Source organism: Mollisia scopiformis, assembly GCF_001500285.1.
Source record: "Mollisia scopiformis unplaced genomic scaffold LY89scaffold_28, whole genome shotgun sequence".
Classification (NCBI taxonomy): Eukaryota; Fungi; Ascomycota; class Leotiomycetes; order Helotiales; family Mollisiaceae; genus Mollisia; species Mollisia scopiformis.
In genome coordinates, this window is record NW_017263608.1 from 398,866 (window position 1) to 426,823 (window position 27,958).

The 27,958-nt window shown below is 47.7% G+C and overlaps 10 protein-coding genes across 10 annotated transcripts; 6 read left to right on the forward strand and 4 right to left on the reverse strand.

The window, feature by feature from the left end:
- Positions 1–7: 7 nt before the first annotated feature.
- On the forward strand, positions 8–1,647 carry LY89DRAFT_690120 (NAD(P)-binding protein). The gene has a single exon (XM_018216037.1). It carries the CDS (start codon positions 352–354, stop codon positions 1,348–1,350), a length of 999 nt encoding a protein of 332 aa, XP_018064030.1. The 5' UTR covers positions 8–351; the 3' UTR covers positions 1,351–1,647.
- A 414-nt stretch (positions 1,648–2,061) lies between these two features.
- LY89DRAFT_275517 (P-loop containing nucleoside triphosphate hydrolase protein) lies at positions 2,062–8,305 on the forward strand. The gene is made up of 2 exons (XM_018206404.1): positions 2,062–2,280; positions 2,343–8,305. The coding sequence occupies exons 1-2, from the start codon at positions 2,264–2,266 to the stop codon at positions 8,236–8,238; spliced, it is 5,913 nt and encodes a 1,970-aa protein (XP_018064031.1). The 5' UTR covers positions 2,062–2,263; the 3' UTR covers positions 8,239–8,305.
- An 834-nt stretch (positions 8,306–9,139) lies between these two features.
- LY89DRAFT_627904 (uncharacterized protein) lies at positions 9,140–12,727 on the forward strand. The gene is made up of 2 exons (XM_018211163.1): positions 9,140–11,334; positions 11,401–12,727. The coding sequence occupies exons 1-2, from the start codon at positions 9,207–9,209 to the stop codon at positions 12,486–12,488; spliced, it is 3,216 nt and encodes a 1,071-aa protein (XP_018064032.1). The 5' UTR covers positions 9,140–9,206; the 3' UTR covers positions 12,489–12,727.
- A 6-nt stretch (positions 12,728–12,733) lies between these two features.
- Positions 12,734–14,498, reverse strand: LY89DRAFT_275552 (uncharacterized protein). The gene is made up of 5 exons (XM_018206407.1): positions 14,192–14,498; positions 13,996–14,144; positions 13,811–13,934; positions 13,234–13,749; positions 12,734–13,139 (listed from the first exon to the last, which is right to left on the reverse strand). The coding sequence occupies exons 1-5, from the start codon at positions 14,196–14,198 to the stop codon at positions 12,949–12,951; spliced, it is 987 nt and encodes a 328-aa protein (XP_018064033.1). The 5' UTR covers positions 14,199–14,498; the 3' UTR covers positions 12,734–12,948.
- Positions 14,354–15,112, reverse strand: LY89DRAFT_275543 (uncharacterized protein). The gene has a single exon (XM_018206406.1). The coding sequence runs from the start codon at positions 14,998–15,000 to the stop codon at positions 14,509–14,511; it is 492 nt and encodes a 163-aa protein (XP_018064034.1). The 5' UTR covers positions 15,001–15,112; the 3' UTR covers positions 14,354–14,508.
- Positions 15,113–15,463: 351 nt separating this feature from the next.
- LY89DRAFT_724104 (uncharacterized protein) lies at positions 15,464–16,719 on the forward strand. Its single transcript, XM_018218872.1, has 4 exons — positions 15,464–15,784; positions 15,838–15,875; positions 15,923–16,091; positions 16,155–16,719. The coding sequence occupies exons 1-4, from the start codon at positions 15,549–15,551 to the stop codon at positions 16,558–16,560; spliced, it is 849 nt and encodes a 282-aa protein (XP_018064035.1). The 5' UTR covers positions 15,464–15,548; the 3' UTR covers positions 16,561–16,719.
- A 959-nt stretch (positions 16,720–17,678) lies between these two features.
- LY89DRAFT_563901 (uncharacterized protein) lies at positions 17,679–17,984 on the forward strand (the record flags this gene model as incomplete). Its single annotated transcript, XM_018208504.1, has 1 exon — positions 17,679–17,984. A coding segment is annotated over one exon (306 nt), but the record flags the coding sequence as incomplete, so codon positions are not given.
- Positions 17,985–18,139: 155 nt separating this feature from the next.
- On the forward strand, positions 18,140–19,220 carry LY89DRAFT_690125 (uncharacterized protein). The gene has a single exon (XM_018216038.1). The coding sequence runs from the start codon at positions 18,577–18,579 to the stop codon at positions 18,901–18,903; it is 327 nt and encodes a 108-aa protein (XP_018064037.1). The 5' UTR covers positions 18,140–18,576; the 3' UTR covers positions 18,904–19,220.
- A 226-nt stretch (positions 19,221–19,446) lies between these two features.
- Positions 19,447–24,615, reverse strand: LY89DRAFT_761311 (uncharacterized protein; the record flags this gene model as incomplete). Its single annotated transcript, XM_018221543.1, has 12 exons — positions 19,447–19,854; positions 19,909–19,989; positions 20,036–20,228; positions 20,278–21,342; positions 21,404–22,324; positions 22,372–22,602; positions 22,656–22,935; positions 22,983–23,095; positions 23,256–23,735; positions 23,843–23,934; positions 24,113–24,403; positions 24,434–24,615. The coding sequence occupies 12 exons, from the start codon at positions 24,613–24,615 to the stop codon at positions 19,605–19,607; spliced, it is 4,179 nt and encodes a 1,392-aa protein (XP_018064038.1). The 3' UTR covers positions 19,447–19,604.
- A 2,184-nt stretch (positions 24,616–26,799) lies between these two features.
- LY89DRAFT_675850 (uncharacterized protein) lies at positions 26,800–27,678 on the reverse strand (the record flags this gene model as incomplete). Its single annotated transcript, XM_018213543.1, has 3 exons — positions 26,800–26,894; positions 26,976–27,399; positions 27,559–27,678. The coding sequence occupies 3 exons, from the start codon at positions 27,676–27,678 to the stop codon at positions 26,800–26,802; spliced, it is 639 nt and encodes a 212-aa protein (XP_018064039.1).
- Positions 27,679–27,958: the final 280 nt, after the last annotated feature.

The window sequence follows — 27,958 nt, forward strand, 5'->3', positions numbered from 1 at the left end:
TCTAAGCATCGCTCTTCGCGCCTCAACTCTCTCCGAACCAGTAATTCATCGTGCGCTCCCATTTGTTGGACTATAGCAATGATTAAGCCGCACTCTGCAAGATCCCTGCGATGAACTTGTCTCCTCTGAAGGATCTGGGGTTTTCCCCCGCAACTCTCCCTGAACAGTATTTGAGTATGTAGAGGTCTCTGCCAATACCGGACTTAGTACTCAACGCCCGAATACATCACCTGATGTATTCATCCAAAGTACTTAAAGCACTCTCTTCCTGCTCATCCAGGCTCTCATCGAATCGAACCATATCCCAATCCTTGATCCTTATTTAAGCTCACAATCACGAATCGCCACAACATGACTTCATCCAACCAAAACAAGAAGACTCGCATCTTCATGACAGGCGCTACAGGTTACATTGGAACCACGATTTCCGAATATGCCATCAAAGAAGGCTACGAAGTACATGGCCTGTCAAGGTCAGAAGCAGGAGATGAGAAATTGAAAGCTTTGGGTGTCACGCCCGTGCGTGGAGACTTGACAACTCTCGACGTACTTCGTCACGAAAGCTCTCAAGCTGACATCGTCATCCAACTCGCATTCATGAATGACTTCCAGAACTTCGAGAAAGTCCTCCAAGCTGATAGGGCAGCAATCGATGCAATGTGCGAACCCCTCGTCGGCACTGGCAAGTCGTTCATCGTGACGAGTGGGACTCTTCTAAATGAACCTGATCCAAACCATGGGGAGGTGACCGAAGATTCTCCAATGGCAAACTCACCCTTGACTGGGCGAAAGATCTCTGAAGATCTTGCTCTGTCATACGCTTCCAAAGATGTTCGTGCCAACTGCCTCCGTTTGGCTCCTTTCGTGTATGGTCGAGGTGGAAGTGGGTTCCTTCCCAACATGATACAGAAAGCTGTTGATAACGGGGAATCGATTTACGTTGGCGATGGAAGTGCGTGCTTTACAAGTGCGTATGTGGACGATGTTGCTCAGCTTTACCTACTTACTGCCAAATCTGCGAAGCCTGGCGAATTGTTCAACGCTACGACTACGACAAACGTTAGCTTCAAAGAGATTGCAGAAGCTATTGGATCTCTACTTAAGCTCCCTGTTCGCTCGGTCACGCTCGACGAAGCAACGAAGCTGTGGAACCCATTCTTCGCCAACATCTTCTCTTTTGAGAATCGAGCCTCCGGCCAGAAGGCAAGGCAGCAATTAGGATGGAAGCCCAGTGGTATCGATGTCTTGTCTGATGTGAAGACTGGATCGTATGTGGAGTTTGCGAAGAAAATTCAGACCGGCGAGGGAGGTGCCTCCCAAGGAGCAAAAGCCATATGGGAACGATCTTAAGCGAAAGGCTGGTCGGAATGAGCATGGGTATTCAGATGATTGGATTCATAAAAATATTCGAATCAAAACTGTACACTCCTATCGACGACCCAAAATTTCAGGATGATTGAGTGGGAACATCAGGCCCTAGCTGCTGCACCTTGCCGAGTGGCAAACGACGTAGAAGAGAGTGATCTTTGTTCGGGCGGCCTCATTTCCCTCCACGTCTTTTCAACTGCATCTTCTCTTGTCTTCTGCCCACTGAATGATCGGATTTCTCAAAGACAGAGACACAACACGATCTTGATCTAATGCTTGATAGCGAATCTGCCCCGCGAAGTGTTCGGCGGCAAATAGGCCAGCCGGGTGTGCAATCGAAATCATTGGCCCCCAATCCACATGCAACGACGCGCACGATGCTTTCGGATACACCCACATCTGCGGCTTGCATGGCGGGCCTCTCAAGCGCGACACCGTGGGGTGCTAATGGACGTGGGGGAGTTTCAGGCATTACCGCGGGCATCTGCATCAACCACACCAATCAATACTTCTGCAAATGCCCGTCCAGCAATATGCAAGTATAAGTGGCTCATGTTGAACCTGCAGCCTTGCTGCTTTCAACTCGGTGTGGATCGCACTCTCAGTCTCACATCCGATTCGTAGCCGCAAGATGGCGTTTGAGGCCGACTGCCAAGACACTGGACAAAGTGTGGTGACACAAGATTTGGTTTGCAAGACTTCTTTCATCCTGCCATGATGTTATTCTTGATCTGAATATATGTTCAGTCGAATTTCTCCAGCTTATCGTGGCTTTTCCAATATCAAATCTACTCCAGCAAAACTCGCAGCCTTAAAGAAAGTAGGTCCTGGACCCTCACAGCTACATCAGGACCTAATATCGGCTTTTTTCGCTGTTGCCTGATCGCTAGGTTCGATGTCTGCAAGAAATAAGTGAGTCTTGGCCTTCTCATTGGTAGTAATGCTATCCATTCTGACGATTTATGCTGAAGTAGCCCGAGAGTATGCTTCGACTTTGCAAGAGGGAAATGCACTCGCGGTAGTCGCTGCCACTTCAGCCACGATCCCAATCTACCATGTCCCTATTACCCAACTTCGAGAGGATGCTCTAGAGGGGGCAGATGCCCATTTACACACCACGATCGCCGATCTCCAGACACTTCCCGCACAGCTCAACCAACACCATCGGTGCCTCGCCAAGAATCTGATCTCGAGGCTAGCTGTCGACGGTGGACTTATATGATTCCACGACCGGACTCGCGTCCATATCAGAACGCTGCAGTGGACCTCAAAAGGTTCTTCGAAACAGGCTGGGACCTGGTCGAACGAGGCGATGCTGGAACTCGTCAACATATCATCACAAAATTGGCCTCTGAAAATGGACTCGCGATAATCAAGGCGTTGGCCGATTTGATGACGGATGGAACATCAGATAACGTCACTCTTTCGATATTCAAAGACCAAGCATTACCATTCTTTCAAATCATAGCCTATGCCGACATCGTTTCATCGTTGGTCCTGGAAGCTCCAGTGGACGGTATCTACAACTTCCTTTTCGGTCCCAGTGGTCGACGTGCTGCGCAAGTGTTCAGATCCGTGGCCAGATCTATTGTGTCCTTGATTAGCGATCCTTCAACCGATGAGGGCATGTCAGCCAGGGCAATCTCGACTAGTCTTGCTGTTTTACAACGCCTCATTGATGGATATCAAACTGCTCAACTCCTCGACGACTTCAAATCCATTGTGGAGACGCTCTCTGCTTGTATGTCAGATGATGTCGCCCTGATTCCTGCGCAGCAGAGCCTTGTTAGGATCAGAAGACGCTTGAATATCGGGAACTCACTACCTGTCAGAACTCAAGCACGAAGCATGAGAGACGTCCACGATGTTACCTTTCAGCTAGATGTCGATCTTCCTGGCAGATTATCGAAGCATGGCCCAAGACATGACAATGACCGGGAGAACATATCGGAGATTCGAATTCTTCCTACATCAGCCGAGATCATGTCCCAGAGAACAGAATTCTTACCATCGATTCGAGCCCCGTCAACGCATCTTTCTGGCATAGCTGGACTTCTGGACAAACATTTTCGTCTTCTTCGTGAAGATACAGTCGGCCAAGTACGAGACGCTGTTAAAGTGGAGCTTTCTAGGCTGGAACACCCAAATCGCACCGAACAGCTAACTCAAGGCAAAAACATACTCAGGAATGTCGTCCATCAGAACCTTCGTATCCTCGGTCTAGTTGTAGACAAGAAGAAAGGACTTCAAGTACTTGTTGGCTTTGAGCAACCTAAAGTGATTCGCGGAAAATCACGAAGAAATCGAGAAGAATGGTGGCAGAATTCGAAGCGACTGCAACCTGATGCTTTCGTCTGTTTTGTTTCTGCTTCACGACGAATAATATTCTTCTCTGTTGGTGAGGTCCCCACTTCGCAGAACTCCAGGGAGAAAAACAATTCTGAAGATGCGAGGAGTGCTGGGAAAGGCCATGACGAACCGCAGAACACTCCAAGCCTATCCCATGACAATGACGAAGCAACCGTGCTGCTGAGTATGGTTGAGCATAATGCTGACGATATTCGATGGATTGTCAATCACATTGGCGCTCGCCATAAATCGCGTCAATCACTTGTAGAGTTCCCTGGAATTTTACTCCCGTCCTTTCAACCCACTCTACATGCTTTGCAGAGGATGAATCGTACCTTAGATGTTCCCTTTGCCGACATCATCGCGCCAACCACAGACGTCGCTGACCTAGGCGCCTCTCAGGTACAAGGTAAGCCTCCAGCTTATGCTCGCCAGCCAGGTTTCAGTTTTAATCTGGATTTTCTTGCTGGAGGAAACCCCTTGTCACTGAATCCTGGATCTGGAGAAAGATTTGACTTCGAAGTTTTCGACAAGTACACGACCCTGGATGATGCACAGCAAGAGGCAGTAATACATGCCTTGAGAACACCGCTTGCTGCTATACAAGGTCCACCTGGTACAGGCAAGAGTTACACTGGAGTCTCCATCATCAAAGCTCTTCTGAACAATCGTGCTGCAGCGAAGTTGGGGCCAGTAGTTTGTGTTTGTTATACAAATCATGCTCTTGATCAACTGCTAGAACATCTCTGGAATGATGGAATCAGGCAAATCATACGCCTCGGCTCTCGTTCCAAGTCGGAAATTCTGCAGAAGCTAAATCTCCACGTCGTTTCCAAGGATGTTGACCCTACCAAACAGGAAAAGCACGACAAATGGCAGTATAACCAACAAATCGCAACGCTCGTAGAGGACATTCGAGTGATTCTCGCCGGACTGAATGAGCCATCTTCTTGGAAGAACGTTCGAGACTATCTCCAACTGCGTCATCAACGACACTTCAATGATTTGTTCAAAGGAGGGATTGATGAAGATGGCTTTACGGAAGTGAAGCAGGGCAAGAAGATTCGAGCTGTCGAGAGTTGGCTGAAACAGGCACCGAAGAAGATCACCTCAAACCGGCCAATAGCAGAGCTCCAACAAGTCTCTTTGAGCGAGACATCATCGCTTGAGCGAAGCGCACTTCATAAGCATTGGTTGGAGATGCACTCGAACGAGCTTCTTCAACGCCTCCTCGGCTCTCTCGATGAGCTGTATGATGCTAAGTCCAAGCTGGACAAGTGCCATCAAGAGCTCGACCTTCGTTGTCTCCGGCAAGCGAACATCATCGGTGTCACAACATCAGGGCTGGCAAAGACGATCGATGTGCTTGGAAGAGTTGGAGCAAAGGTGATCCTGTGCGAAGAAGCAGGAGAAGTTTTGGAAGCCCATACTCTTACTACATTCCTGCCTGGAGTGCAACATGCGATTCTGATCGGAGATCACGAGCAACTGCGACCGCAGATCAATAATTTTGAGCTACAACATGATAATCCGAAAGGACAGAAGTTCTCACTCGATATCTCGCTATTCGAACGCCTCGTCAGCCCTCAACCTGGCCACCCCAAACTTCCCTGCATCGCCTTGGAAACCCAAAGACGAATGCATCCCTCTATATCAGACCTGGTTCGGGTTCCGTTATACCCAAGATTGAAAGATCATCTTTCTGTATCTGACTACCCAGAAGTCGATGGCATGCGAAAGCGCCTCTTCTGGCTCGATCATCGCGAGACAGAAGATCCACGTTCTGCTCAATCAGTATCAATGTCACGTACCAACACATTCGAAGTCGACATGGTTGAAGCCCTGGTTGCACATATTGTCCGACAAGGGACATACGGAAACGAAGACATTGCTGTGCTCACTCCATATCTCGGACAACTCCAAAAGATTAGGAAGCGACTAGCTAGCACATTTGCACTTGTGGTCGGGGACAGGGACATTGAAGAGCTCGAAGCCACGGGTATCGAAGATCCAGCAGAAAGTGAAAAGCAATCTCAAACACAGAAGTCGACCCTCCTCAACGCGTTGAGAATTGCAACTGTCGACAATTTCCAAGGTGAAGAAGCTAAGGTCATTGTGATTTCTCTGGTTCGAAGCAATGAGGAACGAAATTGCGGCTTCCTCAAGACCTCAAACCGAATCAATGTCTTATTATCTCGAGCCCGTCATGGCATGTACATCATCGGCAACTCAGATACCGCAAGTCCGGTCACGATGTGGTCACAAGTAATCTCGATGCTTCAAGAGAATGATAATATTGGCACGAGTCTTGCTTTGTGCTGTGCAAGACATCAAGATACCCCCATCGAAGTGTCAATTCCCGATGACTTTGCTCGTCTGGCTCCTGAAGGTGGTTGTGACAAGAGATGTGCATCACGATTGCGTTGCGGACATGCTTGCCCCAACATGTGCCATTCTGATACACTCCACAACGCCGTTCGTTGTCTCGAACGATGCCAGAGAGTCAAGGCTGGGTGTGACCATGCATGCCCAAGACCCTGCGGAGATCCATGTGACGACAAATGCCAAGTCGTCGTCAAGAACATTATCTTACCATGCGGCCACGTCGCTGATCGACTGAGATGTTATGAAGCACAAGCCCCAGAGATGGTACAATGCCAGGTGAGCATGAATCAAATCGTGCCTTACTGCAACCATCAAGTGAAAGTTTTCTGCCATCAACTTCCTCTGGAAATCGACCACGAGTGCAATGCAAGATGCGGTGCAATGCTGCCTTGTGGACACTCTTGCAATTCTCGCTGCAGTAAATGCAATACAAGGATCGATGGTCGGATCGTGGAGATAGCACATTCACCATGCAGCACTCCATGCGGAAGACCTTACTCGACATGCAGACACGAATGCCGAACTCCATGCCATGGTGACAGTCCGTGCCTTCTCTGCTCTCAGCCTTGCGAAGTTAGCTGTGCCCATTCCAAGTGTAGCAAGAAGTGCCACGAGCCTTGCATTCCATGTGCTGAAGACTGCACCTGGTCCTGTCCCCACAACGGGAAGTGTAACTTGCCATGCGCTGTTCCATGCGATTTGTTGCCATGCTCTAAGCGCTGCACAAGTCTTTTGACTTGTGGACACCAATGTCCGTCCCTCTGCGGAGAGGTGTGTCCAGACTCAAGATATTGTCAAATTTGCGCTGGCCCATCTATTAAGACGATGGTCGTCGACTATATCATGTCGTCTACGTACGAGGAGACTGATTTAGACGAGAACCCTTGTATCGTCCCTTCTTGTGGTCACATCTTGACCCTGGAAAGCATGGATGGTCACATGAGCATGTCAGATTTCTATACTTCTGATGAGGCAGGGTCTATCATCGGACTGACCAAAAATTCTGAGCCATTCTCCGCATCTTCACTGAAGAATTGTCCACAATGTCGTGGCCCATTGCGCAACATCAATCGCTACAGTCGAATTGTCCGACGAGCACTGATGGACGAATCAACGAAGAAATTTATTGTATGGGCCAATGCAGGCTTTATTCCACTTGTGACGAAAATGAAGCATATCGAGGAAGAGCTGCGAGAGACTGCCGACATTCCTGCTGCCACCACGACAAATATGTCCGAGTCGATTGAGCTAAACAAAAGCCGAGATATGCAGTTCACGCGGATCGGGCTTCTTGTGAGAGGAATGAAAAAATTCAAATCAGTTCTACCTCTTCGACGAGACATCAAGCAGTTCCTCAAGCAGGTGGGAGAGACGGAACAACCCTTTGGTCGAGTACGGGATCTTGTGCTAGATGCCCGTAGACATCGAGGTGTTGATGTCGATGATGCTGTGGCGCTCTCAGGTGCTGATATTCTGCAAACTCGGAACCGACTTTTGACCACAGTCCTGCTCATCCGATGTGACTACGCAATCCTTGCCAAGTTTCTTGAGACCTACAAGAAAAACATCACCAACTCAACTGCCTTGCCTCGTACGATAAAGCTTGACTTGAGCGAAAACAGGAAAGACTGCGAAGCTCTGATCAAGGAGTCAGAAGCAAGAAGTCAGCCAGGAATCGTGGTCGACGGTCATGTCTACTGGGCTCGCTTCTTAGCACTCGAACGTAGTCTATCAGAATCGTCTGAAAAGCTCACAGCCTTACGAGAGACTGCAAAAGATCATCTCCAACGAGCTAAGCACGTCTGTGCTGCTCATCCTGGTCAGACCGCAGGCATGATGGAGGAGATTACGGAAGTAGAGAAGATGCTCCGTGACTCGACTTTCTACATGCCAGTGACGAACGAGGAGAAAGCTGCTGTGTATGCAGCTATGGCGAGCGATTTTCGAGGGACTGGCCATTGGTACTACTGCGTTAACAATCATCCTTTCACGGTGGGCGAATGCGGTATGCCCATGCAGACTTCGACGTGTCCGCAGTGTGGTGAGCCTGTTGGCGGGACGAATCATACTGCCGTTGATGGCGTTAGGCCAGCCGCTGATCTGGAGAGAGAATTTGGGAATTTGAGAGTTCGATGATTCATATTTGTTCAGGGATAAATTGCAAGAAGCGGGAGTTTATTTTTTGTTTGACGAGTTATATTGTTCATTAGGGAGCGGGATATTGCGCAGTACTAACAATTCAATTATAATGTCTAAGACATCAATAGTTTTAAGGTACGCCATGGCTTTCAGGCCCCAATCTTTGTTCAAATCTTGTGAGTTGGGTATGCCTTTGGGGCAGTGCAGTCTGCCTCGGTGGCTGCCTGCCCCGGTGGCTGCCTGCCCCGGTATGTTTGCCTGTCCCGGGAAGCGAGACCCCCTTTTTAAGCGAATCGTAGGGGGTCTCCACCAATTCCTGCGAGGGCATTTGAGGAGCGCTTCTTAAGGTACATTCTTTGTGCTTGGACAAATGGCCACAAGTTATGAGTGAGGATTGTTCTTGGAAGTGATAAAGTTGCGAGTTTCACAATCTCAACTGTTTTCAATGAAGAGCCTAGTAGCTAAGCTTTGTCTTTGCACGCAATTAAATCCTGGAAGCAATCTATACATAGTATCTGTGAGTCACATAAATGTGAAATGACCAAACCAAGCCTAGCAATTGCAGAAGTGGCAAGAATGAGCGTTAGATGGGTGCTTGTAGAATTTTGCAACACATGAGCACGTGATATTGGGCTTGTCTTCTAGAATTGAATTCTAGAAAGCAGTGACGCGAGGTTCTAAAATCTGTGGTTGGACTGTAAGACTGGACTATCAAATGAAAGGCATTTCGTGAATTATTAAACGAAAGCCTTTTCTGTGACTTCTTTTCGACAGAAATACAAACTGATGTTCTACACGTGACAAGGCTGCCCGCATTAGGCACCAGGCCCATCTCGTATATTTAATCGCCACCCGTCCCGTCAACTTCCAATTCTTCTTCATCTTTTCCATTAACAAAACCACATCGAAATCTTCTCTGTGTATCGTCCTCCACGACTACGAGGAATCGCAAATTGTTGCCCATCATGACCTACCTTTGCGGTTGCTACTACCACATCGTCTCCACTGACTACTACACAAGATATCAAAGACACTATCTTCCGCTTCTTGATTCGGAAGTACACAGTACCATTCTATCAACATCATCAAGAACAGTCTTGAAGCAGACCTTCACCAACCCCTCATCGACCGACAACATCAAAGAGTGTATCTACACCTTCCCACTTTACGATGGAGTCTCTGTCGTCAGCTTCATCAGTCGTATCGGAAAGAAAGTCCTCACGGGTCTCGTGAAGGAGAAAACCAAGGCCAAGGAAATATTCGACCAGGCTGTCGCGAAGGGAGAAACAGCTGGCCTTCTGGAACAGGCACCGGAGGCGTCGGATGTATTCAGTACAAAGCTTGGCAATATCCCAGCAGGAGAGAGTGTCATCGTCGAAGTCACATACATTGGAGAGTTGAAGCACCACGAAAACGAAGGAATTCGGTTCACCATCCCGACGAAGATTGCGCCTCGATATGGATCAGGCCCCAGTCATGGCTTTGGATTTGCACCTGGAATTGTCGCAACGGGTGAGGACAACAGCAACATCAAGATTGTTGTCGATGTTAACATGCCGGAGGGTTCTTTTATCAAGGGGGTACAATCACCTTCCCATCCTATTGCAGTCTCAATGGGTACCGTCTCAACCGCAACTCGAGATCAACCTGTCATGAGCAAAGCTTCGGCCACTTTGTCTCTCGGAAGTGCTTCTCTGGACCAGGACTTCGTCTTAATTGTTCAGTCAAAGGATGTGGGCACTCCGAAGGCCATTCTGGAGGTTCACCCCACCATACCCAATCATCGAGCTTTGATGGCTACGCTGGTGCCTAAATTCTCTCTACCGCCTTCCAGATCAGAGATTGTGTTCGTCGCAGACCGAAGTGGTAGTATGAATGGCAATATTGAAATGCTCATATCTGCCATGAAGGTTTTTCTGAAGTCCTTGCCTCAGAATGTCAAGTTCAACATCTGTTCGTTTGGCTCTCGACACAGCTTCCTATGGCAGCAAAGCAAGACCAACAGCAGAGACACACTGCAAGAAGCTACTGCTCACCTTAACAAGTTCTCTGCAGATATGGGTGGCACAGAGACTTTCGAGGCAATCAAAGGCACCATCGAGCGTCGACTTAAGGACATTCCTCTCGAAATCATACTTCTTACTGATGGTGATATCCACCGACAAAACGACTTATTCGCATACGTCAATGAGCGGGCTGAAGAGACCAAAGGCAAGATCCGTGTCTTTCCCCTTGGTATCGGAAATGGTGTCTCCCATGCTCTCATCGAAGGTTTAGCCAGAGCTGGTAATGGGTTCGCTCAGGCTGTTCAGCATGGCGAAAGACTCGACAATGCTGTCATTCGCATGCTTCGTGGGGCACTTACCCCTCACATTACTGACTATACATTGGAAGTCAAGTACCAGGAGGAAATTGACGATGACTACGAGCTGATCGATCGGGTCACGGACGGAATGAAGGTTTTGCTCACTCCGGAGACGATGTCTCTCAAGAGTTCTTCGTCGATGTCCCCCAAGCCTACCATATCTCTCTTCGACACCACTACAGACCCTGAGAAGGATGCAATGAAGGAAATCCAAGACACCACTTTCAGTCTATCACCCGTTCCTTCTCCGAAGCTCCTCCAAGCACCTCATAGGATCCCATCTCTGTTCGCCTTCTCAAGAACAACAGTCTACCTGCTCATGTCTCCAGAGACGATTCAACGCAGACCAATCGCCGTCGTCTTGCGAGGAACCTCCGAACATGGCCCCCTCGCTTTGGAAATTTCCGTTGAAGAACTTCCTACCCCAGCCGAGACCATTCATCAACTTGCTGCTAAGAAGGCAGTTCAGGACCTTGAGGAAGGCCGAGGATGGATCTACGATGCTAAGGATCAAGATGGTGTTCTGATTAAGGAGCGATATCCCAGCTCTTTCGATGACATGGTTCAGCGAGAGGCTGTTCGACTTGGTGAGAAGTTTCAGATTGCGGGAAAGTGGTGTTCTTTCGTTGCAGTTGCTGCTAATGATAAGGAAATCGCGGAGAAGAAGGATGAAGCTGCTGCATCAGCTGGTGATCACACCACTGACGATCTTGACTCGGATTCTGACTGTAAGTCATCTCAATCAATTTTCGTCGTTTTTCCTGTTGAAGAAGGGCTTGCTAATCAGTTTACAGATATTGTCCACTCCCTTGATGATGCGGTTGCTCCTTCTGCTCCTTCCCGACCCTATGGTGCAGGATTTAGCTACCAATCGTCTTACTCCAGCAGCGTACGAAGGCCAACCCTATCTGCCCAGCCAGCTGGAGGTTCTGCTCTCTTTTCTGCCTCTCCCCCTGGAATTGCGTATCGCCGGTCTGGTAATATGACTGCAGATGCAAGATTTTCTTCTCCTAGAGCCAGAAAACGTGTCATGAATACGGAGGCTCCATCTGCATCGGCTTACGGTATGGCGAGTTTCTCTGCTGATGCTGAGACTTCAGACGAGTGGAGCCCGAGCAGTCCCGGCTTCAGCCCCATCAGTCCAAGCTACAGCCCTACCAGCCCACCACCCCCTCCGTATCGATCCAGCACAACCGCCCAAGGTCGTATCATGCAACAGCGACAGGAAGTTGATCCTGCCTTAGCTTCACAAGCAGGCCCGCCAAATGTTCGATTCGGACCGCTAAGCCGTACACAGGATCCTGCTCCAACGGCCTTTGGTGGAGGGAGCGGTTTCCCACAAACTCGTACTGCTCAACCTGGCGCGCTTATGAGTGCTGTTGGTAACATGTTTGGTAGGTCTGTGGATGGGGCAGCTAATCGAGGTTCAACACCACCTGGTATGAAGGGCTTCAGACAGAGAATCCAAGACAATGGCCCTACCATGAAAGGAAGATCAATCCCAAAGCGTAAGATGAAGTCAGAGGTGGACGACATGGACTACACCCCTACACCTGTCGAAGTTGACTGGAGCACCAAGACCGTCGTCGAGAAGATGCTGGCTTTGATCGACCTCCAGGACTTTGAAGGATTCTGGCCAGTAGAGAAGCGCGAGGAGATCTCGAAGATCATTGGTGTTGCTATCGATGGTGCCGCAGAGGAGCTGGAGAGCAAGATCTGGATCACTATGGCGGCTGTGAAGTTCTTGGAGGAGAAATGTGGTGATGAAGAGGGGACCTGGGGACTGATTGTTGAGAAGGCTAGGGCTTGGATGGCGGGCACGAAGAGTGCAAGCGAGTTGGAGGTCTTTGAGAGCCGTGCGGAGAAATTGATTGTGGGATAGGACCGGGGTAAATGTTGCGACGGATGTGAGGAAAAAGTTTTTGGGTTGATTGAGTAATGGCATGTGCTTGGCCGTAACAATTTGGTTTCTCCTTGGCGTCAGTTACTATGATAGATCACGATGGTCATGAGAATAATGATGGGAAAATTCTATCGAAACTACTCAGCCGTAGAATTTTGCAAAGTAGAGACATACGGTATGGCACTATCAACTCTCAGATGGGCGAAAGTTATGACAGGACCAACTCCCTTTATATTTTGTACAAAATGCATCCTAAATATTCCCAAGTCTAGAGTATCAAGGTCGTGTCTTTCATATAAACAGTCATCAAAACACCGTGACACTCTTGGCCTCCGTAATCAGTACCTGCGGCTCCCATTCCAAGCGTTCCAAACGAAATCCAAATTTCTGTAGACCCTCCGTGACTTCCTTGAATTCACGTGCCATCTCGCTTACGAGTTTATGCAAAAACGACGGCTCGATATACTTGCTGCGAATTCTTCGGCCGGCGTCCATACAACTTCTTCAACGTACCTTCGAGATCGTCTGCATCGCATGGGTTAGCAATGCCGTTGGACCTCATGAAACATAAGGCGACGTAGTAGAGCGTCTCTTCGAGGATCCTGTTGATACCCGTATTGATAAATTGAACTACGAGCCAGAGAATTGAAGATTAGAATCTTGTTCGGAAAAATTGGGATCAGGTCCTGACTGGGCAGAATTTCATGCATGTGTTCGTACGTACTATTTCTTGAGTCTGCGAGCTCGAGGAGTGCAAAGATCGTCATGACACCCGAGTGCCCAAATGTTGCTCCACCGACTGCTGAGGCTGCCATTGCCGATGCACTGATAGTTCCTGATGATGCAGCCACAGCTGATGTTGTTGTCACGGCTGCGGCTGCACCTCCTGCTTCGGCGGCGATTATGACAGCTCCACTAGCAGCCACGGCTCTAGTAACAGCCACGGTTCCAGTAGCTGCCGCGGCTCCAGTAGCTCCTGCAGCCCCAGTAGCAGCAGATGTACTAGCAAGGGCACCAGCACCTGCTACTGGTGCCGCAACAGGCAAGAGACATACCGCAGCAACCGCTCCTCCAACGAGAACGACACCGCTCACAGCAAAAGCACCCCATATAATGGCGTCTTGTTTCTTCTTGTCAGTCAAGTAAGCCAAAATAGCCGTGAGTCTTGGAGTCGCCCGCTTCAGTTGGTAGATCTTGTGAAGGGCGTTGCACGATTTACGAGGAGACGGCTCGTTCGATCCTGTGTGCAGAACCGAATTAGTACAAAGATATAAGACGGATTAGACAAGACAGCGCCGTACTGGTATCCATAGCCAAATCTTCCAAAACTTCCAAGACATCTTCCAGGCATCGTAGGACTGGTCTGTAAGACTCGTGAATAAACTCCTTCACCGAGCTGCGGTCTAGATCCTTTGGGAGAGGACTCTGTTTCCAATTAGTATCACCTATCTCCTCAAACGGTTCATGCGGAAGGTGGAAGACATGCATTTGCCGTTAGTCTGGGGACCGCCGCGCTTGCTGTTTGCAATCCGGCGATTGCCAGGTTCGCAGTGGGCGAGTTGAAATATCCAATTGGAATTTTCTGAATGACCGTGTCATAGGCTGATAAAACGTCTGCGATCCAGGGCCAAAAGACTATACGATATTAGATAAAAAGCCATAATACTGACTTTGGGACTCACCCTCCATGATACCACTTGGTGGTGACGATTGCCTTCTCCCATTGCTTCCATTGTTCGATTTCTGGGATATGGAACTGATGTACGTAGATTCTGGTGCGACCTACTTCGTTGCCAATCGGGGGACTGCTGGATACCTCAGGGTGATCCCGGTGAGGCGACGTGAATAGACTCTGTCAAGGAGGTCTGGTTGATCAACCAACGCCTGGAAGTGTTGAAAAAGGAATTCATCTAGCAGTCTTTGGACCCAAAGCTGTCTCTCTTCGTCGTCACGAGGTTGATTTTGTAAGCCCCAGATATCAGCGGTTCGGCATGAGATGTCAACCTTGCAGGTTACATTCAGTGACTGCAGAGCTGAGAGCCTCAACTGGACATGGAGATCGACGTACCTGGATTGGCTGTGGCGCCGGGCCTTCGTTAAAGGGCAGAGATGTCACAGTCCATGGCGTGAGAGTTGGAGTTTGTGCTCCTCCAGCTCTACACACACCTGTGTGGACTTCCTGAAGAAATTCGCGGATTAGAATAGCTAATTGGTAGTTTGTTTGACATGGTGGTCGTTGCCACACAGATAAACGGGCCGTGAAGTCGGTACCGGCAGAAACCGGATCGTCGCGTCTGGTTAGAAATGCATAGGGAGACGATGCCGGCTGGTACTGCGATGCTACTAGCGCACTCATGATGTGTCGTATTAAGAAAATGAAGTTGTTGATTCTGGAGAAGGAAAAGGAAGACAGAAGTAAGGAAGACAGAAATAAGGAAGAGCACTCATGTCCACCGCCCTTTAGTCGTGGTTTGTCGGCTTTTTCAAGCATAGACTACGGACTGTGCGAAACAAAAAGACCACGAGAGAAGGGCAGTCAGTGGGCACGGTTACCATGTAAATAAAGACTCCAGCCTCACGCGAAAGCCGGGCGTAAAGACGGGAGGATCTTGAAAGGAAAGGGAGAGCGCCTGTTCCAGGCTTTCAGCCACAACTTTCTAGTGCACACACATGGCATCACCCGATATGCAAACGGGCCCTACCACTGTTATTCAGTGATTGACGCCGCCGACGTTTCAAGAAACTTTCTTTTGTACGAGATACGATTCAGCCTGTCCTGGCTGGGCCTAGTTCCCGCACTCCTTTCGGGAGTGAGGAGCTGAGAAAAAAGGGGGCATAAGATGGAATGTCTTAGCGGTACCTTGCAGGTATGCGCTAATCGATACTTAGCCTAGCGCAGCATAGCAAACGTAAAGGCATGCAAGGCTTTTATCGACGTTCACCTCCATTCTTGAGCTCTATTCATCTGAGAAATATCAGTTACCATTCCCAGAATAGTCTCTTTACTTCTTACTGAAACGTCACTATCATTATCTTGCAATGAGTATAGAATGTCATGACGAGCGAGTTGTTGCGCGCCAACGGGAAGCACGTGCGCAATTGGCATCGCAACAGCGACGAGATGGACTACGCGACCGAAGAGAAGAGGACGACAGCGCGAGCTGGCTCATGTTCGACGAAGAGCCAATCGGTACTCGATTTGAAGTACTACGCCGTTCAGCAATCTTCAACTTGGCCGATCTGAGTAGACTGCGCTCTCAGCGCAGAGCCGCTTAGTCCGTATTTCATAGTCCGCCCTGCGGTGCAGTTGCTAACATTCACGTCATAGTAAGTATTCAGACAGGACTTCTGAGTCTCAGGCGATCAGTGAGTTCCTTTCTTATTTGTGACCCTTCGATTAATCGAATATGTAGTAAATGTCGATTCTCTAACGATAGAGGATGCCCAGTACGAGGTGACGTGGGATTGTCTTCGTCGAGATCTGCGCTTGATGCTAGTCGTACTAGGTAAAATCCAGGAGGCCGAATGGTCTTACAGATCATTCCCATACGTTCCCAATTGCTTGCTCTACGTGTGCGGATTGTAGGTTGCTCTTTTTTTGTATTGAGAAGCGCAAGGAAGCCATTCACTAACCTTTGCGAATAGTGGGTGGGCACAGGATCTGGCAAGGCATGCAAACGAAACAAGAGCTATTCTGGCAAAAGATGCGAAACGTACGGCGCTTTCCCCGGAATTTGCTGGCCAACCTGTAGAATTCTACAATAGTCGACCTAAGCCCCGCGTATCCGAGATTGTTTGGCGCACAACTGAGAATGCAACGGAGGCATCGTCGGGCATCAATTTCCTTCGTGTTGTTCTATTGTTCGGCCTCGGTGTATCTGGCGTATGGTCTGTGTATCGGTTATGGAGATTTGGGACAATCTTATTGTGCAGGCAGTCTTCGAAAACTTTAACCGCGAAGGTCGGGCGTAATGACCTGAGTGAGGAAGACTACATTTCGTTGAAAGGTTTCAAATGGTCGTCTTTGTGGTGGATAAATGCAATGCTCTGAAGTGGGGTATTCAAATCCATACTTGATGATGTTTATGACTTCCTTTATTTGTACACTGTTGACGATTCTACACATCACACATCGAAGAGCATGTGTGGATGGCGTAGGCCCATGCAAATCTTGTCTCAATAAAGGGCATTTTACAGTTTCCAACGGTCCCGAATCAGCCAGAACCTTAATAAACACCCGCTTTTCTCAAGTTTTATGATAAGAGCTGAGGCCACCGGGAATGGCCCACTTAAGCGAGACGCGGTAACGCGTAAAAATTCTACACCCCATTTTAAAACCCTTACTACACAACAACCCTCTTAGGAATTAGTCCATAATTCAAGATGGAGACACCTCTTATCCTAAGTGATCCTATCGAGAAAGAGAATAATGAATGGCCTACCCCTGCACGTGCAGTCATTCGATCTTTACAGCGCTAGGGAAAGTCGCAACGCGAGATTGTCTCAGAGACCCATATCCCTCGAAGAACAGTACGCCGCATTCTTAAGCAGGAATCTAGTCGGAGAGAGCGCAAAAGAAAGCTCTCTAGACACCATCTCATGTCTATACGCGACATACGTTATTGCATTCGAACCATTTCCAAAAACTGGAGCTCTAGGCGCATGACTTTTGAGGCTCTCAAAAAGCAACTACCCTACCTACCCTCGGTGCGCACCATTCGTCGAGAATTAGCCCGGGCTGGCTACCGCCGCTGCATTGCATGCCCTCGACCATATATTACCCTCAAACAAGCTAGGAAGAGATATGTATTTGCCAAGGAGCATAGATGGTGGGGGACATCAGACTATGCAGCTCATAGAGATGATGGCAAGCAAGGAGGGGACTGGAGGAAGGTTGTATGGTCTGATGAGGCTATATTTGAGACTGGGAAGAATGGCAGGATATATGTGACTAGGAGGGTAGATGAGAGGAGGTGCCCTGACTGCATTAAGTCAGTCTACAGGTCAGGGAGGACAACGGTCATGATATGGGGGGCATTAGGTTGGGATTACAAGTCGCCATTAGTCTTCCTAGAGAAGCTTCCAGAACGCAAGGGCATATGTTCTAAAGCCTATCTACAGCAAGTTCTTCAGCCTATAATCTTCCCTCTCTTTGATGATCTAGGGCCGGAGTATATCTTCATGGAAGACGGGTCTAAGGTGCATAAAGGGCATGCCAGATTACCTAGACTACAGCACAATATCCGAGGGTTTAATTGGCCTCCTTCTTCACCAGATTTGAACCCTATTGAGAAGGTCTGGAGGTGGATGAAGGAGGAATTGAAAGACTTGGACTATGTGCCCAAAAATAAGGTGGATTTGAAGAGGGAGTTGCAAAAGCTATGGGACCGAGTTGACCCACGTGACTTTCGCCACTACACTGAGCAATTGACTTGTAAGATTGAGGATGTAATTAAGTACAAGGGTATGGCTACTATTAATTAATAATAAGTTCTATTTTCACAGAGATTCATAAGAAGACTAAAAAATTATGATTTTTGGTAAATAAGGTCTCATTTGTTGAGTTTCGCTTAAGTGGGCCATTCCCGGTGGCCTCAGCTCTTACCATTTCTTTTTAACTTCAGGCACCACCCCAGAAACAAGCTTCTACATATGGAGCTTTTATTGAAGCTTAAGCTTTTGTCTATCGAACGAGCCTTTACGAGGCGCTAGCTTTTTATGGCGTTTATGTCTGCTGGAGTCCTGCCTAGACTCGCTGAGCCTCGCTCTCTTTCAGTCACGGAATCGTCCTGCATTAGTGTATGTATATTGCCACTTCCGGGAACTGGGAACGGGACCATGATCCGCAAGCTCGATGCCCTCTAAGCTTTAGACTTCCCAGGCCAGGGCCTGAAGCAGATAGTCACCTGACTCCACGTGACAGCGACTTCCTCATTGGCCTGGTATACAAGCTGGATCATTTACCTCCCCGGTCGGATCCTTAACTTTCTCACATATTTTAGTCTCTCATTCGATAATTTGCAACACCACATTCCTCATTCACTCATCGCTTTAGAGAACAATCACCATGGTCTTCTCCAAAGACTCCAAGGAGACGAAGTTCGTCGAGAACATTCCCATCATCGGATACCTCGCAAGCGCTATACACGCCGGAGCGGGCAACGAAGAACACACCAAGCGAGCAGCAGCTAAGTGTACTAATTCCAACCTCGCCGTCATTGGAGGCATTGCTGGTGGTGTATTGGGAGGTCCTGTCGGGGCCATGGCTGGGGCTGCTGCAGGAAGTTCTGTGGGTATTGCTAGTGAGCATGGCATTTCACAACATATCAAGGATGAGAGCGTAAGAGATCTTCCCAAGCTGAGACCCAATGATTGGAAAGGAGATTGGAGCTAAGCCGTATCAACTACGTGAGAGCTCAAGTTGGTAGCGTGAAGCCGGAGATGTTCCTCATTGAAGGTGCACTTTCGACTGTTGGTGGTGGGACTGGAGCTGCTGGAAAGGAGATCACGAAGTCGTTGATTAGGGATGCTGGTGTTCATGGAGTTGCTAAAGCAGCTTGTGGCTTCGCTGGGGGTCAGGTTGTGGGACAGACTTTTGCGGGGGTTCCAAAGGTTGCGATAGACTCAGAATCGTACAACTAGGATACTTCGTCGAGTTGAGATCTTCCAGCGATCAATCAACTAATCAATTCAATCAATACAAAGTTCCTGCAAAACAAGTCATAAGAGCTGTGATAATTGAATCGTCAAATACCATTTTCCAACCCATCTCCGTCAACACCCCACATCTTCCTCATCTCACTTCCATCCAACCTCATCAAATCTCGCGGCGCCCCAAATTCAACCACCCTCCCCTCACTCATAACAGCCACAACGTCACAGCCCAAAGCGCTCTCTACCCTATGCACAATCGTGATGACAGTACACTTTTGGAATTCCTCTTTCATCAGCATCCGTATCTTCTCCTCGGTTTGTAAATCAACTTTATTCGTTGCTTCATAAAGCAGAACAATTTTGCTTTTCCTCAACAATGCTCTAGCAAGCGCTAGAAGTCTGTTCTGTCCAAGCGAAAGAGAATCGCGAAGAAACTCAGCATCAAAGACCTCCACGTATTGATAGAACATCCCATAGACCAACTTTGGCAAGTGCAGTGATGATTTGAGGATCGCTCCTGCTACGGAATGGGTCGACGTTGAGGCGTAAAGAGCCATTGAGGTGAAGAGTATCTTGTGGGATGATGGTTAGTTGGCGGCGAAGGGTTGAGATGTCTAGCTTATCGATGAGGATTCGGCCTGAGCTGATTTCGAAGAGGCGGAGGATGGCTGAGAAGACCGAATCTTTGCCACTTTGGCATGTCAGCGTGAACGTTGTATAATCGATTAACAATAGATGAGCATACCTTCCAATTTGGCCGCAGATCCCTAGTTTCTGACCTGGTTGGATCGTCATCGTGATTTCATGGAGTCCTGTTGCGAAGGGGCTACCTTTTGTAAGCGCCGTTCCATACGAGAGGCTGGGAGAGGTACCTAAACGATGCACTAATATTCTGAATATCCACACGTCCTTCAAAAGGCCAATCTTCTGCAGGCTCGAAACTTTCACCCTCTCTAGCTTCCACTGCAGCATTATTTTCGAAGTTTTTCAATCTTGCAATAGCTCCGATACTGGTCTCGAGATTCATCCAGCCTCTGATAAAAGCCCCTAAACTAATATTGAAAGCTAGTTATGTTAGTAATATCCTTTCAAGAGAGAAATAATGGAGATCTACCTAAGATGTTGTTCATCGCAACTCCAAGTAATCCAACACTAGTAGCGCCATTTGCAATAGTTGCCATAATGACAAGTGCGAAAGCCATGCCACCCGTGATCAGATCTAACATAAGCGCCAGCCACTTTTGGATACAGGAAAGAAGGTAATAAGGTCGTTGTGATGCTTCGAGTCGTTTCAGACATTCAACCATCCACTCTCGCTCCCAGCCAAAAGCTCTAATGGTGGAAAGACCCTCAAGGGTATCAAGGAAGTGAGAGAGAAGGGGACCTCGGAATTCCAGCTCTAGATATCGAATTTGGCGAGATGTACGCAGATATGTATGCTGCACGGTGTAAATTGCGAGTAGGAAAAATGGAATTGTGGGAACCATATCGAGCGAGCCAGTGGCGACAAGAGCAGCTTGTGCCAGGGCAGCGAGGAAATTGGAGACTGTTGCCAAGACGGAATACGCGAGCGGACGCTCAATGAGCATCATGTCATGACTGAACCTGTTGAGAATTGAGCCGGTTGCAGTTTTGGCAAAGAAAGCTTGTGTTGCCCCCATCACGGCGTTTAGTAAGACTTCATGAAGCTTGCGACCTGTAGCTGGACCAATCATGACTGACATAGTCCAACCATAGCTCCATATACCGACTGTATAAAGGATTCCAAAGCCGAAGTAGACGCTGATGTGGAGTGTTGTTTGACGACCATGGAGCAAAGTCCACCACTCCAGCCAAATGTGTCTGAAGCTGCTTGCCAAAGCAGTTAGTAAGCAGAAGAAGATGAAAGCTAAAATCTTCCATGTCCCTACGGACGTGAGATAATAGCTGTATATGGCAAAGTCTCCTGTTTGTCTGGTCAAATCTTGCGTTTCGTCACTTAGTATGTATTTATCAAGCAAAGTGCTCAGATCCCGAGCAGCTTGTCTAGTCTCTCGGTGTGGATGAAAACTGTTTGTTGCTTTTTCTGTCGTGGCTGGAGGCGGGAAACATGACTGCTCAAATTCCTGATAGGTACCTTGCCGTATAGTTTTGTCTTTGGCTAGCAAGATAATATGATCTGCCATGGGCAAATATTCAACTGCGCTATCGTTAGTCTATTCGCCTCTTTGGCTTGCAATAAAGAAAGAACCGAAACTCACCAGCACTCGTCGCCAAGATAACAGTTGCACTCAGCCTATGGAAAAGACCCTCGCGTCCAAACAATCGTTTCAGTACCATATCCTTGGTTGCTTTGCCAACTCCACTCAGCACATCATCCAAAATAAAGATATCGGGTCGAGAATACAGCGCTCGAGCGAGCGCCAATCGCTGTTTCTGACTATCACTTGAAGCCGCTCCTCTCGTCCCAACAAGTGTCCGATCTCCCTCGGGCATTGCCAAGAGGTCAGGATAGAGACCACAAGCTTGTACAACAGTTTTATACCACTCTTCATCAATGTGTTCAATATAGCGAGATCCACATATGACGTCCCGTATTGTACCATTTGGGAGCCATGGGGCTTGTGAACAGTATGCGATATTCTTGGTTCGAATGCTGATTCGTCCTTCGGATGGCTCGAATTCGCCTAGGAGTGTTTTGAGGACAGCAGTTTTTCCTGAGCCAATAGGACCAGTGATCATAGTGATTTCTCCTCTTGCGAACCGGATGTTGACATCATAAAGGACCGGGACAGAAATCTCATCAAATCTGATCGTAACATGCTCCATTAAAACTACTGATTCGTCTGTTCCACTACGTGGAATGAATTCAAAGCTCAATTGAGAATCAGTATCTGCAAAATGTCCATTGCCCACTTGAAGATTTCCGTCTTTTGAAAGGATCCTCCGATCCGAAAACGAACGGGATAGGAGGAACACCTGGATGTTGTTAAACCATCCAAAACTTGATACCGCGTTGGGGATCGCATTCAGGAATCTGGACGTTTGTTGGGAGACAAGCATGATGAGCGCAAGGCTTGTGAATATTTTTATCGCATTTAGAGATTCTTGATCTTGAAGTCTGGCTTGGACAGCGTACACCGCGAAGGTGGCCGCCGGTGAGAAAATCATTGGAGCATTTTCTTATTAGTTAGTGCTGGTGATATGCTTGCCAAATGCGGAAGCATACCAATAGTGTTCATCCATATTTTGACCTTTGACCACTTTTCCATGAGTTTCGTTTCTTTGATTCTTTCATCTTGAAGAGAAGCAGCAAGAGTTGCTTCCAAGCCCATCATTTTCACGCTCTTCATCTGGTTAAGTACGGAGCTGGTATTCAAGACTCGCTTTTGTGTGGCATCTGCCCATTTTCGCTGCTTATTGCCAATCGACTTTGCAATCATGGATGATCCGAAGGACGCTACTGATAGTCGTTAATGATATGCACCTCCTCAAAATCTAGCTTTTCCTTACTTCCAACAACCAACAGTGGGATTACAGAGACCCAACCTAACTGTAAAGTAAGGAGGAGAATGCCAATGATAATCTCAATCGGTCTCGACCAGCATTCTGTCCACTCTTCCAAAAAGTAGGAGATTCTATCAACATCCGTAGTCATGATGGCTACTGTGGCAGATGCATGATACGAAGTCTCATGCAAAGCAAGGGCGCGATCATATATCAAGGAGATAGTAGCAGCACGGAATGCTGTAATGAATCGATGAAGATTGTGGCTAGTGTGTACGGATGAGAACTACCAATAATCAACATGGAAGTTTCATGAAACTTGAGATTACTTACCGCAATTCCAACGTAGATGATACCAGTCATAGTGACCAACGAAGATGAGTTCCATTTTCGATTAGGAGTGTTGTTACGTTCAACGTGTTGCAAGACTCGGCGATGAGGAATGGCTGGGCATAGGTAAATCCAATGAGACCGAGACGGGGTAAAGCGACGCCGACATATGGCCAGCCTAAACTTCTGAAGCAGGCAGTTTTGAACGTAAAACGACTTTCAGGTTTGGCTTCATTCATCAGACATCAGACATTCTCTCAAGGAATGAAGACTCACAACGCTGCTCCCATTTCGCTTTTAGGTCGAGACCAAGCTTCTCGGCTAGCAATGCATCATCCAATGGAAATAGATCTCGGAACTGCAATATGCGTTGAGAGCCTTTGAGGAAAAGCGGGTAGAGCCACCAAAGAAATCGGCTACAGATAAAGCCACTCAGTAACTCTGGCGAAAGGGCTCTATTATGAGGCAGGAGGATCGCCTCCTTACCCTTGACCTCGGCGACCAGAGGGGCTAGCTCGGTAGTCGCAGCAAGAATAACTATAATGGAACCAGTCTTGTCGCCGCGCAGAAGTGGTGCAAATTTTGCTTGAAGAATATCTGGTGGGAATGAGAGCAGGAGAAAGAGCTCGAGAATCGTTGAAGGTCGTACGGAACGATGGTGTTCGGTAAGGGAAAGTACGATGATCCAAAAAGCGACGGGAACTTGAACGGAAGCATCGACTAAGGTTACGAGACTTATGGTTCCACCATTGAAACCTCGAATGCATAATATCAAGTATGTTAGACGCGTTGTTAATAGAGAGAATGTCAATGTCTGAAGAAGACCTTAGTCGAAGCTATCATGATCAATCGGGGTAACTAACAAGCTTGGTAATACTTGTAGAATGTGGTATCGTTTTGATACTCTGTTTGCGTAGAAAGAGCAATCTCCAAGTTGCTGAGATGATAAAAATGACTGAGACAACAATTGAAGCTACATCATTCCAATCGGAATTCTTGAAAGTCAGCAATCCGCGTGGTCGCGAAAATGACAGATGCAGCACTTCCTGCCAATTGGATCTTGTGTTCATTATCGAAGATATTTCAGATCTTGCCACCTAGCTGCGGACATAAGGATGCTCCTAGCTACTGACACGGCAGCCGCATATGATACGGCCTGACTCGAGACGAGGGTGGGTGTTGACGCGAAAGAATGTTGATCAGTGCATGCCCTTGCAGGTTGGAATGCACGCTCGGGTTTCATTCTCAAAGCAGTAACGCGATGACGATCTAACCATATGCGGTAAACGATGTATTTGCACATGCATGTATCTGTATTTGTCTCACGCCATGGAACTGCAGAACCCAAGAGAGTGGTTGCTGGAGACGAGGGAAGCTTCCCGATTTGAAATCTTAAATCGACTATGTGTTGGTACGTCTTACGGCTGTGATTGTACGTTTAGCCTTGGACAAACAGAAATCTTTGATTCTTTTGGTGGTCGTAGTCAATTTTATCTTGTTCCTTTTGCTGCGCCTCGCCTCCGTATCGCGCTTTAATTCCTCGTGGATCAATAAAAGAAGCAGCAGAGTAGCGGAGTGGCAGGAACGAGAGCGAGAGCGGGTAAGCAATACAACACAGGCTCAAGGGGGTGGACATCGGAGCGAATCCCTCCAACGCAAATCATATGTCACTGTGCTGTTACAATAGAGAATCTTCCATATAAATCTGAATGCACATGCCACAAAATACCTTTCCAGGTTAGTAGCCGTATAATATACCACAAGGGAGGGGTTCGCTCCGATATGTCCACCCCCTTTAGCATAGAGAATCTAGAACACGGACCTCTTCCATTATTCCTCTTTTATTTGGATTGAGGAAGAGCACCAAATCGAACAATGAAAAGCCATCATGGAAGTGGCATTTCGATCAGCAAACAATTCATCGACTGGCCATTTATAGCAATTAAATAACTCATTAGCGTGCATATCCAAAGAACCCTCCGAATCAAACACGCCGGCTGCAACTTTAAATGAGTAGTGCTCCATTTCCAACAATACATATAATCCACTTGGACTAAAGCGAGAAACTTCGCGCCTCGCACCATGAAATAGACCAACCAGTACGACGAAGCTCAACCTTTAATTCTCCCCCGATTTACAAAATCTTCAACATTAAAAAACCCCGCTTCTAAGACAAAACATCAGAGCCCAACTTTAGCAAATCTTCAATCCAGCTCAACACTGATTGTCTGCACCTATTCACAGCTACCATGGTAGTCTTCTTCCTGCTATTATAAATCCTACTAAGCATGTCTTCATCGATTGATGTCAGACCAGTGCTCTGGACGGGTAGTTCGGACAGTTATTTTGGTCATAACCGGGACCGTCTAACCTAGACGGTTATTTCTTAATTGAAAACTGCCATTATGTCGGACATTAACAGTTCTCAACGGTTATTAACTGCCAAACAGTTATTTATAACGTCCAATCAAGTACTTTATAGAATATTAAAAGTAAGTCACATTTCATGTCAAGAAGGAAATATTGAGTCACAATTTTATTTAACTAAAAGACGAAAATATGATATTAGAATAATCTCATTTATTATATAAAATCTTTTTTGTTTAAATTACCCAAACAAATAAAAAAAAAGGTTTTGGAAAATTAGCTGTGGACACGGCCGTCAACCAACTTTTTGGGCGTTTTTTAGGCTGATTTTTGATATTAAGTTCTACATTTTTTACCAATAGTAGAATTTCTAGACGGGTAAGCGGATATTAGCAGTTTTTGAGGACCAAGAACCAGAACTGTCCAATTATAGACGGTTATTTTAAATTTATGTCCGAGAAAGGTCTAGACGGACAGTTCCTGTCGGACACGCTAAACCGAACTGGCCGTACGGAGCGCTGTGTCAGACTCGTGACTGACGTCGACATTCAAATTTCGGATCTCATAGTTGAATATTTACTAAAAGACTGCAATATTGTTGTACATACATGGAACGGCGAGTCTAGGTTAGACTTGAATCAATTCGAGACCGAGACTATGTATGAATCGAGAAGTCCCACAACTTTAATAGCAAATAAACAGAAATACACAAACCAGCGTGGGATATTGGATTATGTTCAGAGCACTAACATACACCTCGTCCCCTTTCTATCAAGAGACAAGTGACAGCTCTGTACAACCGAATTGAATGAGTGATTGTGATTGAGAGGATGTCGGTACAGCTACCGGTGGGCCGCTTGGCGTACTTTTTCTAAGCTTCTGAAATAGACCGAGGCATGACGATAGAAGATACGGTACCTTGCTTTAGCATGACGGTTGGCAGCTCTACACATGCAGCACTTGCCGATAAGCGATGCCTCCTAACAGAACTTCCAAATGAAGAAGCGAAACGTGTCAATATATTGTTGTTCTCTCGAACCCAAACGTGTTTTGTTTAATTTCCAAGCCCATCCTGTCCCATTCCCTCCCTAATCCAGATCTACCAGTACCTAATAAGCTTACCAGCTTTCCCATTTCCCGCCCATGCTAATAATTAAGTAGCGAACGTCCCATGCATGTATATCCCAACCAACGCTCCTGATGCAAATGCAATGCAATGCGCATCAACAGCCCTAGAAGACCGCTAGAAGCCGTTCTTCCTTTCTTTCCTAATCCCATTCTATTTTCCCTTTTCCTGGTAATGATATTCCTCCCAAAGAGACAAATAGCAAATAAACGCCCACCGCCGTGTCCGTCCTAATGTCACAATGCCTCCCAAGAGCGAGCAGTCTTAATGATATAAAAAGAAAGAACGAGTCCACCATACAAGCCACCCGACAGGAAGCAGCATCCGTTAGTTAAAGACCCTAAACCCCCCAAAATCAACACCAACCATCGTCCTCGCATCCGCAGGCCCCGCCATCGCCCGTGACTCCGCCATGACAGTTTCTGCAACACCGGAATCGTTAGCACGCGGACGGGCCGAGCCGAGCCTAGTGCTCCATCCTACTGGGACCCACAGGGACTTACCGACAGACTTCCCCTCCTCGAGGACGATCAGGCCCGCGGCCGCGAGGGCAGCGACCGCGTCGCGGGTCCAGATGACGCAGTCGTAACCGTCGAGGACGCTGTTCCCCTCGCCTTCTTTCAGGGGCCCGACTTTCTGCTCGCGGTTCTCGCGGCCGAGGGGCACGGTTTCGAGGACGTGGCGGATGGCCTGGAATTGGGCGTCTATGGATGTGGTTGTGGAGTCGAGGGTGCCGATGCGGTAGAGGAGGACGAGGGATTGCGAGGTCGAGACATCTTTGACGACTCGTTGTTCGAGGAGCCATTTGGGGGGCAGGGAGGGTCGCGAGGGGTCGGGAGAGGCGTAGGAGGCGTGGAAGAGGGTTCCTGAGTAGCGAGGATCGGGGATCGTTGGGATTGGTGGGTGGGTAAGAAATATGCCACGGTGCTGGATCGATATTAGCCTGTAAAGCTGCAAAGGGGCAATGGAGTCGATAAGCGATGCGGCGAGTGGAAAAGATGACGTCTGCTGTGTAGAGATTCGCCTTTTCACGAATACACATGGAAATGAAGATAGGTGCTTTGGGTAACGAAAGAGGGTATTTACGTATTCATCGACTTGGGGGGCGTTGAATGTGAGGTAGAGACTGTTGCGTTGGATTTTCTCGGCTTCCGCATTGGATGTCGTCGAAATGGAGTCCGATTCGGGTTCAAGGACATGGTCCATATTCTGGTGCGTGAGGAAGTAACGATTCGAGCCGAGATTTGACGATTCTGGATAGGTAGATGATCGTATTCGATGGAGTGGTTGACGAGTAAGGGTAGGAGAGTGATGGTGGTGGTGATGGTGGCGAGGAGAATTGAAAATTGACGAATGCATCCTAATCATTGATCTTAATTCACGTGTACTTTTGACAGGTATGAATTGTTCGAAAAGTGAAGAGTAGTCACTACTATTGATCATCTTCATAAGGAAAGTGCAAGTGAGGACCAGATGTGCTGAAGGC